Source organism: Puntigrus tetrazona, chromosome 8 (assembly GCF_018831695.1).
Source record: "Puntigrus tetrazona isolate hp1 chromosome 8, ASM1883169v1, whole genome shotgun sequence".
NCBI lineage: Eukaryota > Metazoa > Chordata > Actinopteri > Cypriniformes > Cyprinidae > Puntigrus > Puntigrus tetrazona.
In genome coordinates, this window is record NC_056706.1 from 4,195,873 (window position 1) to 4,208,372 (window position 12,500).

The window sequence follows — 12,500 nt, forward strand, 5'->3', positions numbered from 1 at the left end:
AGTGAATTTTGATTTTGTGAATTTTTGGTTGGTTTGAGGTTGGTCCATCTTTATCTTTAACATTTCTATATAAATTAAACCGACTTAAGCTGAACAATGCCGCAGTTGCTTTCTATACAGCTGCTTAAATGAAGTTTCTTTTTCGTTTTTGAAGATTAAAACATTGCTTCTGTTATTTTTTACCCGTGAAGCTGCTCTGGAACGCTGCATTATATGTGCAGTCCGTATTAGGTGCTGTGCAAGTTAACATTGACTGAATAACACACAAATCACCTGCAGCAGTTTCGACAGAAGTTCGACTCCATCGTTGTCCAATCTGCAAGAAAGAAAAAATAATGCAACTTCATTAAACGACCTCCGAACAGAGTGGAGTTTTTTCAGGCATCGGAGGACAGCTGTGGTTACCGTGGAGTGTGATTGTGGAGACAGTCGGCGCGGTACCGGGGGTAGTTATAGGAGATGAATTCCTCATTAGAGGTTATTCCGGGCCAGGTCTCTTCTGTGGGCGTACCTATGAAAAGGCGCAGGAGGGTTTATAAATATCGCAGTGACACACGCGGAGACAAACTGTCAGATCTAGAGCCAGAAAGAGCAGAGTGGGAGAGAAAGTGAGAGTGGGTGAGAGAACGGTACCGAGCAGTTTGAAGATAAAGTGCAGCTCCTCCTCCACCGTGGAGCCCGGGAACAAGGGTCGACCTGTAGACATCTCGTAGAAGATACAGCCAACACCCCTGCAACGAGAGTCATTAAATCTCAATTCACGTTCACCCCCACAGAAGCTATGACATAAGAAGAGCGTGCTCAGATTTTACCACAGTAGAACCAAGAGTCCAATTATTAGCTCACTATATGAATCGACAACACCACGAACTGAACTGAATTAACAAGGTGGAAGTGGTTGGTACGTAGAAAAACTGCAGTCTTAATAATTTAGTTTAGTACAGTTCTATTTAGCTTTAAATAAGTTGTTTCAGTTGTAGTTTTAGTCATTCAGCTTAAACTTATTTGAGTTGCTTGACAGTTCATTGCTTTTTTTATTTTGATGTAAAATTCATTTTGCTATTGCCGCCATGTACGTCATGTGTTGGATGGATGCCTTTGGCGATTGCATCATGCCTTTGAAAGACGTTGTGCCTTTGACATCTGCTGCACTACATCTAGCCGTTTTTAGAATGCAAGAATGCATGCTGTAACATGGCGTACGCGGTAGTAATAGCAGATTTTCCCTAAAAAAATAAAATTAAAAAATCATAAAATTAAAAAAAATAATAGGCAATAGCATTTATTTTTCCAAATCAGCACTGTTTTTAGTTAAAAAATATTTTCATTAATTAAAATAAAGTTTAAATAAACTACATTATAAAACTTGAGCTTAAAATGTTACCTTGTATATGAAATAAAGTACTAGTAGAAGTATTAAACAATAAATTTAAAAAAAAAGAAAAGTACAAAATAATTTGAAAAAATAAACCAAGTAAAAACAAATAAACCAAGTAAAATACATAATTAGGTGGATGCTTACCACATATCAATCTGAGTGGAATAGTCGGTGCTGCCCAACAGGATGTCAGGGGGGCGGTACCAAAGCGTCACCACCTCATTGGAGTAGGTTTTGGTGGGAATTGATTTTGCTCGAGCCAGACCTGAAGACCAAACAACAACAACAAAAAATGAATTATTCAAAAAGAGTTTGACCAATTACAGAAAGCTTAGATAAGATATTACACATCCACTTAAGCCCTACCAGACGTTTAGAACACCAGGTGCTTTTAGCTAAAGCAACAGTACACTGATTACAGAGACAATACAAGTGGAATTTTTCGAGTAGGTAAGTGGGCAGCTGGTTTTCATTAACCACTAGGCTACACCACCCACACCACGAGAAGACAGCTAGAGCAAGGATGAGCTAGTTACAGCAGGTTTGAATGTTACAGACCAAAGTCAGCAAGCTTTAGCTCCCCGCGGTCGTTGATCAGGAGATTTTGAGGTTTGAGGTCTCTGTGAAGGACTTTACGTCTGTGACAGTAGTTCAGACCTCGCAACAGCTGAAACAGGAACAGCTGAGATGGGGAAAAGGTGAATAGTAAGGACGCCGTCTGTGATTGCCATGTGCAGCAGAACGATTAAGAGAAACAGAAATGAAAGACTGTCAAAGAGGCCTTACCTTTACATTGTGCATATGAATGCAGTTTCCACAGTCATCTAGGTACTGTTTCAGGTCTTTATCCTAGGAGATAAAGGAAGTCATTAAAGTAATGGATGAAGAAACAGAACTTATATTATATATAACTTGTGTAACGTATATTCTTGTGGACAGGGACAAATTTACTTGATTTTTTTGGAATTAACAAATGTTCTCTGATGTTGGTTAGTTGAAAAATATTAATTTATTTAGATTTTCAAATGTTTTAAAATTATTTTAAAATCATTTTATTATGATTTGTGTATAATAATAATAATAATAATAATAATAATAATAATTAGATTAATTATTAAATTCAATTCTGAATTTAATAATATATTTATTTATCAGCTTTTCATTTAGCCTTGTCATTTTAAGATCCTTGAGTTTGTGCCAGTTAAATCTGCTCTATAATTTAATTTTAAGCTATTATGTAGACAGACACGGCATCCATAAATCATTTCAATTTAATTAACTACGTTTGTTTGAACAAGATTAATTTGGCTGTACTCTAACTACTTCAAATTATGAGCGGCACGCGACTTGGCAAGCTACGGTTTCCAAATATCATCTCCAAAGCTGCCACGTAGATGACTGTGCGCGTTAGATCACGAGTACAGTTAAAAAGCGTACAGGGCGCAGTGAAATGCTACACATGCGAGTGACTCACCAAGTACTCGAACACGAGCGTAAGAGACTTCTGAGTGTGGATGATGTCATGAAGAGTCACAATATTGGCGTGTTTCAGGTCCTTGAGCAGAGACACTACAGAGGCACAGAAAGAGAACCATTACTCCTCGAACGCGTGACCTCTGCTACTTCACACGCCTTTATGAACATTCACTAAATGACGAGGACCAACGACAAATTAGACAAAGCTAGTCTGAAGCGAACATTACTGCACAATCAACCTTAAACGCACTCTTGCTACTGTACCTTTGAGGCTGGTGTGATCTGCAAACGATCTCGATTATATTTTAATGCAACTAAACTTTCTTTCCATGTTATAAAACTCTTTGAACCAGCTAAAATACCAAGTAGCAAAAGCCGCCGATAGTGCGTTTAGAGATTCACTGGCTAATTGTGAATCTCCTACATATAAAAGTACAAATGTCTGTCACTGCGCAAGCATGTGGGAAATTTGGGGCAGTAGTTTGGTGATCTAATTTTAGTGCTGATCCACTACGGCATGCTTGTAACTCACCTTCTCTAATGGCAGTGCATGGAGCTCCTTCCTCGTGCTCCAAACGGATCTCCTTCAGAGCCACCAGGTTATCTGTCAACTTACTGCGGCCTTTATATACTGTAGCGTAGGTGCCCTGAGAGGAAAAAGATGAAGATGCACGGTAACGGGGATACGGTGCATTACAATGCTGTTTTGGAGCTATAGCGATAAACTGATTGTGAAGTTACCTCTCCTAGTTTATCCAGTTTTACATACGTCTCCAACTTCCCAAATCCAATCTCGGACTGCAAACGGGCAGAGACAAAAACTATGTCACAACATGATCCTAAAAAGCATCGCTAAAGCAACACGGGGATACGGGGCAGAAAATTTCAAAGGCATTCATGTGAACTCATTAGAATGCTCCCATTTCAGACGGCTGGGCTGGTCGTAGAGGTTTATATAACACACATAGACGACACGGGCTAAAATATCCCTCCCCAAAATAAATAGGGAACAACTGAAGTGTAACAAATGAAGTGTTTAAACGCATCACAGATCATGTGTGTGTCAACAGCACCGTATAAACATCACGGACTGGGTTTGTGTGTCATATCAAGGGCAGCTGAGCTTGTGGTTCTGCATGATAATAATTCAAAACAAGATTTTTACATATTGTCAGGAGTACTGTTCTCGGCCCAATATGACTTATTTAGGACTATTGTGCATTGTGACTTTATTTATAGAAAAATAGACAATTATTTCCCTTTTAAATTCACAGTAACCTAATGTGGGGAAAAAACATTCAATAAAGCAAGGATTTGTATTGAATTTAATTCATTGATTTAGTTTGCATTTACGTCTAGATGTGCTTTTTTATGAATAATACTGTTATAAATGTGAAATAAAATGTTTAAATGAAAAAATAAAAAACAAAAATAATTCAGCTATAAATAATAAAACTAGGCTTCAGTTGACGTGGTCCTTTTTATTTTACTGTGAAATATAACCTGGCCATTTCTTTGTGAGAATCACACATTTTCCTGTGACACTGCACGACAAATAATTTGAGGAGGTTTCAGCAGCGAGACATGCCATGAAAGTTTGTCTTGTCTGTGCGTTCAGAATAATTTCAATGCACTGATAATCTGACCCTGAACAAACAAGACAAGTCAAGGAGAAGAGAAAAAACACTCAAAGAGAGAGAGTGACAAAGAATGAGAGATCGAGCAAAAGAACTGGTGGCAAAAAAACAAAACACGAAAATGGATGGCTAAAAGTGCATGTAAAAATTTAAATATGCTACAAAAAATAAAAGGTTTATAAAATAAATATTTTAGTTATATTATGGCAAAAAAAGTAGCAAACTGTTTTTTAAAATAAAATCTTAACAATAATAAAAAATATAATTAGAAATTAGGTAATAATGCTGGTCCATTATTTTATGCTTTTTTTGTTATTCAGAAAACAAAATCGACAAATAAAAAAAATTAATTATTTAACCTTTGAATTTGATATTTGATAGATTTTTTTATATTTTCTGGACACATAACGGCCATTAATTAAATATTTCCTGTCAAGAAAATTAAAAAAATAAATAAATAAATAAAATAAAAATCACATTCAAATAAATATTAACAATTCCATGTCTTTTGTATACAGTATTTTATACACTTTCTATCTTTCCTTCATAGGTGGATTCACTGTGTATGATTAGTTATGAATTTAATGAGGAGTTTATGAAAATATGACACGGGTCACGCTGAAAAGTTGAACAACCTCATAAATTGGATTTTAACATAAATTTGGCCACAAGCAGAGGCTGAAAATAAGGAAAGAGATTTACAAAAAGAAAACCAACGGAGAGGCATTACCAGCGATACTCTGCGTAATCTCCGGCTGAGCGGTTTGTCAAACAGGGGGCTGTTGAGGCTGAATTTCTCCAGGTAGCCATCAGGAAGCCTGATATCGGCAGGCAGAGACAGACGTTTGTTTATGTCCTGAGAGGGAGGAGGAGGAGAAGGAGGGGGAAAACCATTATTAGTTAAGGCCTAAAGGTTTCGTTACACTCTATAATAATAATAACCCATCTGGCCCGCAGGCTAGTCATCTAACTGATGGGTACCATGCCGTGGAGCATTTTCAGTACCCACAATGCACCATTAGTCAGACACAACTGATGTACCTTCAACAGCAACAAACAAGCTAATGGTTATTTACGTGGTACATGGTTTAATTCAAGCAAACAAGACAAAAACAAAGCAAAGCCATAGAAAATTGCATGTTTTTATTACAACACACGTCATGTATTATTCAGCGTCTCACTCTAAAAATACAAGCTAGAAAAAGCAAAGCATGGTCAGAAACGTGAACATACCTCTGTGGAAATTTTGCGGCCGGGGTTGTTTCTCAGACGAACTCGGACGGGGCTGTGCACCTCATCAGAGGAAGTGGCCGAAGCCTGATCGCTTTCTCCGTCTGAACCCATTTTTACATCCTCGTGGACGATTTCTGCATTTACAGACACAACCCCACACACACACAAACATTGGCATGCTATGCCGACGATTCAGATGATATTGGTAAAATGCATTGAATAAATCAAATACGCTATATCTAAACGTCTTTCCACCGTTATTCCGTTTTAAAACCAAAGTGATGCTGACGTATCATCTGTGAGCCTGCAACACTCTCCAAAAGCCTTTCTTGCACATTTATCTGTCTGTCTCCGATGCATTTATATATTGGAGATTCATACCACACTACAGCTGAGGAACTACTTAGCTGCTCTGAAAGGAGATCCGTCTCGTACCCACACAAAAGGAAAAAAAATAGAAGTCATTATCATCCACTCTCATTTATTCACTCACTGTCCCATCCCCCCCATTAAACCATAACACAACCTCCCACCCCCACTCACTCCACTCACTCCACACACACACACACTCACTCAGCTTGTCTATCCTTGTATAATAGTGCAGTGGTTCTCAAATGATTTTGCTTCAGGATGCATATTTTACATTAGACATCAAGAAGCGACCCAGGCAAACCAGAATCACGAATAGTTCAAAAAACCACAAAAACTAATACTGTAATGTAAAACAACTACTGAATAGAAAAATGTTTCTCTTGAATTTTCAATAGATTTACGCTCTTGGCAACCAAGGTTGGTTTCGTTTGTATTATGTTTTACTGTGCATGTACTTTATTCATTCTTTGACGATGAAGGCATGTAAACACACTTATTTAGCCTGCCTTTTCATGATTATTTTATTTACATAATTATCATTCATTTCCGTTCTATTCTATTTTATATTTTTGTTTGAATTTCTTGAAGTTAAAGTCATTGCTTGTATTGTGTGTCAATTGCTTGTTTACATTTAAAAACTGCATTGGATTAATTCGAAAGGTGCTTTAGAAATACATTTTGATTGAGGGATTGATATAAAGCAACTTCTTCATGTTAATGTCTAATTTGGTTATTTTCTACCAAGTGACATTGGTAGATATACGAAAATAGTGCAGTGTCTGATTGGATCTTCAACAGCGAAAGATACGGGAAATGTATCTTGTTTCTTCTCTTGATGTGCAGACTTATTTTGCTCTCCGTCTTGTGCATAATTATACGGTTAGGTGCATTTTATAATTTGCATTTAACACCATTTTTCCCTGGGTTGCGATCCACCAATTGAGAACCACTGTAATTGTATATGCGTCTATGCTGCATTTCACGAGAGTCCAGCTGTTCAGCAAGTTTGGGAATCAAGAACTCTTTTTCTTAGAAAAAATAGAATTAAATTAATGCTGTCAAAGGATTAATCGTGATTAAAAACATGCAAAATAAAAGCTTTTGTTTACATAATATACGTGTGTGTGTGTACGGTGTATATTTATTATGTATATATAAATACAAATGCATGCATGTATATATATTTTTTTAAAGTTATGTTTATATATAACTATATGCATATTAAATATATGAATAGAAATATATACATGTAAATATTTTTTAAATATAAGCTGTATGTGTGGGTCTTTATATATACATGGTAAATATACACAGTACACGCACATATTATATAAACAAAAAAAGTTTATTTTAGATTGGATTAGTCGCAATTAATAGTTTGACAGCGCTTAATAAATTAATTTAATGACGTTTGGTTCTACTAAGAGTCTTGAAACTTCTGCATTCTTACATCAATGTGGACAGAAGTCCTATAAATCAATAAGAAATGTAAGCACTTCATTTTTTGTTTTTATTTCCACTTTTGATTTAAGCTTTTGCAAGCACCTGTAAATGCACCTTTCCGGGATACATATGCTGATGTTTTGCAGATATTAATTATATGAGATTTTCAGCAGAACAGTAATAACAGATCAGAAGCGATTGCAACGAAACCAAGTATAAGGTTCTGCAAAAATATTATTATTACAATATTATTGCATATTTGCCGCTTTATCCCTTGTAAACCCTATGACTATGGGTTTAAAGGTACAGTTCGCCCCAAAATTAAAAATCTGTCATCATTTACTCTTCAAGTTGCTCAAAACACGTATGAATTTCTTTCTTCTGCTGAACCCAAAGACGTTACTTTGAAGAATGTAGTTAACCAAACAGTTTCTGGTCTCTACTGAATTTTTTTTGGTCCAATTAATTGACGTATTTATTACTCTTTTGTTTATTTTGATTGCTACTATTGTCCTGCTTTGTAAGTCGCACTGGATATAAGCAAGACTAAATGCAAAACCTAAATGTAAGTCAATAGGGACCAGCACACATTCTTCACAATGTCTTTTGAAGCAGACAAAAGAAATGCGTAAAGGTTTGGAAAAACTTAAGGGGGAGTAAATGATGACAGGAACTTAATTTTGGGTGAACTATTCCATGAAGACAAATAAAGACAGAAGTTGCTTCGACATTACCGTTCTGCCGAAATGATCTCTTTGACGACAGGCCTTCGAGGGAAGTGAATGTAACAACAATCATTAACTGAAGTGGTAAGGAACACGAAATCGGAAACAAAGCTGTTGAAATTCCTTCGATTCCCATCCCTACTGTGCAACCTCACACACATCACACTCTCGCCCTCTGTGTGTGAGCATGCGTGTGCGTGCATGTGAATGTACCGAGGCGCGTGGTGTGGTTGAGATAGGAGCTGAGACTGCGGCCCAGGCTGCGTGGTCTGCGCAGGGCGCTGCTGTAGGACTGCAGGAGGGAGTGCATGCTGAAGGAACCCCCCGAACCTCTCACTGAACCCCGCAGACCACCACTGCCGCCAACTGGCATGGCCTCTGGGAGGGAGGAGAGGGGAGGAGGACGACACACAGAGGAAATGAGGACGAGGAGAAGGGGGGAAGGGCAGAGAAGGAGAATGTAAATGTGGCGGGACACATAATGGAATTGAGTGTTATGGATAGGGAGAAGAGAACGGAGCAGAAGTGAAAGGAAAAGGGGTGAATAAAGAAGATTAGTGTATTATGGAGATAAAAAGAAAAAAAAGAAGGGGTTGGGGGATGAGTGATACATGGTTCGGATGAAGTAGCAAGTGTTTGTGATTAACAGAAGAAGGAAAAGGGAGAAAACAAGGTTGGGGGGGGGGGGTCACAGGACGAGAAAGGGGGGAAAAAAAGAGGAAATATTAAATTAAAAACAGAAAAATGTCAAATTTTAGAGCATGCAATCATTTTTCCAAAACTGTTATTTAAAAAAAAAAATTTTAAATGATCAATTTGCAAGGAACATCTTCAGTGTTAGTAAATGACGTACAAGGGCCACAATTATTAAGCAACGACACTGATAAATTCATTTTCTCGCTGCCCGTAATTGTTTCTAATGATGCTCTGCGCAGTGGCGGCGATTAAAACAACACACAAGGGCATCGATTCATCAGCATATGAAAGCCAAATGCATTTCAAATTTGTGCAGGGTTTGGAGAAACGCCAGAAAACGCTACAAAAGAATGAGATGGGTTTGCCGAGTCAATATGATGATGGATTTGCACGTGGTAATTAGAAATATATATTGCATGTACATATATATATTATCGAAACGTTCATGGAGATAAGATGTCAAACTGAAGCTGTTTCGTTGAAACTGTCGGATCTGAGATGAGCAGGATCTGTCAGTGCAGTTAGCTCGAGATGGGAAGCCATGCTAGAAGACACATGCTGATTGGTCAGAGGGGGTAACAGCAGGCAGGAGACAGTAGCTTAGCTCAACGCACGCAGAGCCATAGTCAGTCCTTGGGTACAGAGGATAGATTGGCTTTAAAACTCATTTCGATGTTTTAATGCAATGCTTTAATGCTGCATGCCCGTATCACACTGGCAGGCAACACGAAGGGAGGCAGAGGTGAATGTATACGCATTCAATGACGAATGGCTGAAAGACACTTTCTTGAAACCACATGGATTAAAGCACAGCCCTGAGCTTTTTACTAGATTCTGGTTTTAAAGTAAAAAACCATTTACTTGCTTTTTAAATGTGTTGTATGCTCTCCAGTGCAAGGTACTCACAGGTACAAACTTGTTTTCAGAATTCTTTAAAATATAGTTATATTTATATGAAGAAGATAGATAAAAATTACAACCTAATCAAATCAAATACTGATGGAAAATTTTTTTAGCCCTACATAATTTCCTGCTGAATTTAAAATACATGCAGGTTAAATATGTAGCAAATGCAGTTGCCAGTTGGCATTAACGCTTCCTTAAAGGGACAGTTCATCCAAAAATTTTAATTATGTCACTATTTACTAACCATATTGTTGCTATTGAGTCTGTAAAATGTTGAGCACGTCTGATTTCGTTCCCCTTGTGACATTGCAAAGGGATCTCATTATAATAATACTGCCCCTTAATCTGTACATTTCCACCTGCCGCTCCGTCATTTTGATTTCACAACGGTGTACCAGCTCTAATGCAATGGCAAAAACATGCTAACGGTTCTGTTTTTGGGTGCACAGATGAGCAACCTCAGAGGAGACAAGAGAGCAGTGGATTTATTGATTTATTTAGTGTATATTTCTGCTGCCACACATGTAACGTGTGATTTCCTGTCCAGCTGTTCACATTTAGAGACATAACCGACTGTTCTTTTAAAAGTAAACGTGTGTGTATGAGAACTTAGTTCAGTACACACATGCTGTGACAGCCGCTTTCTGTCCTTGTGATTTGGATGTATCCACTCAGAAAGCCATACATCAAAAGTTTAAACTAATATGGTTTAAAATTATTTCAGCGAGATAAACATGATTTTCAGGACCCAAACAGATGTTTTTAGCAGGTACGAGCAGCATTCTAGAAAAGGGGGGCGGGGAGCTTATTTGCATTTAAAGACACAGAAAGACTTTACAGACAAATTCTGGGGACACCAGAGACTTATATTACATTTTGTGAAAAGGGGCACAATGTGTCTCCAATAATCTCTAAATGTCTCAAAATATCGTTGTGTTCCACAGCAGACCAAAAGGCATACAAGTTGAAAAAATTATAACAGAACTTTTATTTTAGGGTGAAGTATACCTTTTTTTATCTTATGCCTGTAAACAATTTTTTTTCCTGAATCACCTAAAACGGGCTTTATAACAAAACTCCCCTATTCCAAATTTACAACAACTGAAATAAAAGCCACAGATCTTGCATTAACTGATAAACATAAAGAGCAAATTAACAATTTAACTAAAACTACATCTTTTACACGCAAAATGCTGAGAATTACGGAACTTAAAGTGGTCTATTGACAGACTAAATGCTCTTTTTGAAGTCTGGCCATTAGTAACAATTGTGGCAACTTTCTGCCTGCCATTATATAAAAACCCTGGAACAGATTGTACAGATGGCGCTGAATTTGAGCTGTTTTTATCCCCTCCGGTAAGAATGCTCTCACACACACACACACAATCACACACACACACACTTTGGTTATGAGCGTCTGATATATTACATGCCACAGAGTTTTCATGCACGTCCCAATATCGGGAAAGAATGACTGGGACGACCTAGAGATGAAACACAATTATGTTGCATATGCTTAATCACGCTAACTTTGATTAGTCATCATTATACAGACAAGTGGGCCAAATCTGTACAACTTCTGCATCAATTGTGTTTTGTAGAGTGAGGCAGAATAAATTTAAACATGATAAATTGTGTTAAATGTTTAATAAAAAAAAGCAAGAAAAACAATTCTATGCATGCCAAGCATTTGAGTTCTGTGGAATTCTGCAGGTTCCGAGCAGGTTTACTGATAAGCTAATAATGCAATCACCATGGGCTCTAGAGCTGCACGATTAATCAAAATAAAACTGAAACTGCCATATGGCTTAGTGCTATTATCAAGCTGCAAATAATGATATTTAATTACATAAATATAGGCACTGCATTCTTACACGCGTGTGGCTCATTATACGCAGGTGTTTGTAGCATCTCAGAACAGCTTGGTTGAGTTTAGGTCATTTTTAATGATGAAAGAATTTTCTTTATGGTTGAACTATCCCTTTATGGGCTACATGTGTTTAATTGGTCAAAAATGTTTAGCGGTTTAATATTTAAATAAAAAAGAAATTAAGACAGCAATTACCATTAATAGTATAGCTGTACAATACAATTAATAATAAACAATTTTCCTTAAATATTTTTTATTTTAAGTGAAATATTACAATAGATGTTTTTACATTATTTATACTTAATAAAATGGCAATTATATTTTTATGAACTTTACTATTATTATTATTATCTTTATATTTTATTATTAATAAAAACTTTAGTAAACATTTTCAAAGCTGTAATTTTTACATTGCAATTTTATTACAAAAAGTTGAAAAAAAAAAAAAAAAAAAAAAAAAGTCACTCTTCTATGGAAAACCCCTGTATGCCTGGTTCTGCACTAATCAAGTCAAGTGTGGCTTTCGTGTTGCTTTGCAAGAAAGTGAATGTTACCGTACCGGAATCGCTGTGTGCTCCTGTGTCCTGAGAGCTGATGGTCTCGCTCAAGGTCTTATCCCCGCTGTTACCCCCTCGCAGCGTCAGGGACAGCTGCCGTTTGATCTTCCTCATGCGGTCCATCAGGGGGGGTACGGGGGGCCGAGACGAGGAGGGTGGAGGGGCTGCCACTGTTCAACCTCCCTGCTGGAGACACACAAATGCATA

The 12,500-nt window shown here is 37.2% G+C and overlaps 1 protein-coding gene across 3 annotated transcripts in view; it reads right to left on the reverse strand.

Annotated features, from left to right (window-relative positions):
* Positions 1–12,500, reverse strand: part of cdk16 (cyclin-dependent kinase 16) — a 30,127-nt gene that overhangs the window by 10,620 nt on the left and 7,007 nt on the right. For 2 of the 3 annotated variants that reach the window (XM_043245982.1, XM_043245983.1), the window contains exons 2-14: positions 12,296–12,479; positions 8,478–8,642; positions 5,725–5,858; positions 5,222–5,347; positions 3,596–3,652; positions 3,387–3,501; positions 2,853–2,947; positions 2,165–2,227; positions 1,937–2,060; positions 1,523–1,643; positions 634–731; positions 406–511; positions 274–316 (exon numbers count right to left, since the gene is read on the reverse strand). In XM_043245982.1, coding sequence (XP_043101917.1) covers positions 274–316; positions 406–511; positions 634–731; positions 1,523–1,643; positions 1,937–2,060; positions 2,165–2,227; positions 2,853–2,947; positions 3,387–3,501; positions 3,596–3,652; positions 5,222–5,347; positions 5,725–5,858; positions 8,478–8,642; positions 12,296–12,416 — 1,368 coding nt within the window. In that variant the 5' untranslated portion in view covers positions 12,417–12,479. The remainder of the gene's footprint in view (positions 1–273; positions 317–405; positions 512–633; positions 732–1,522; positions 1,644–1,936; positions 2,061–2,164; positions 2,228–2,852; positions 2,948–3,386; positions 3,502–3,595; positions 3,653–5,221; positions 5,348–5,724; positions 5,859–8,477; positions 8,643–12,295; positions 12,480–12,500) is intronic. The other variant, XM_043245984.1, reaches the window with a different exon arrangement.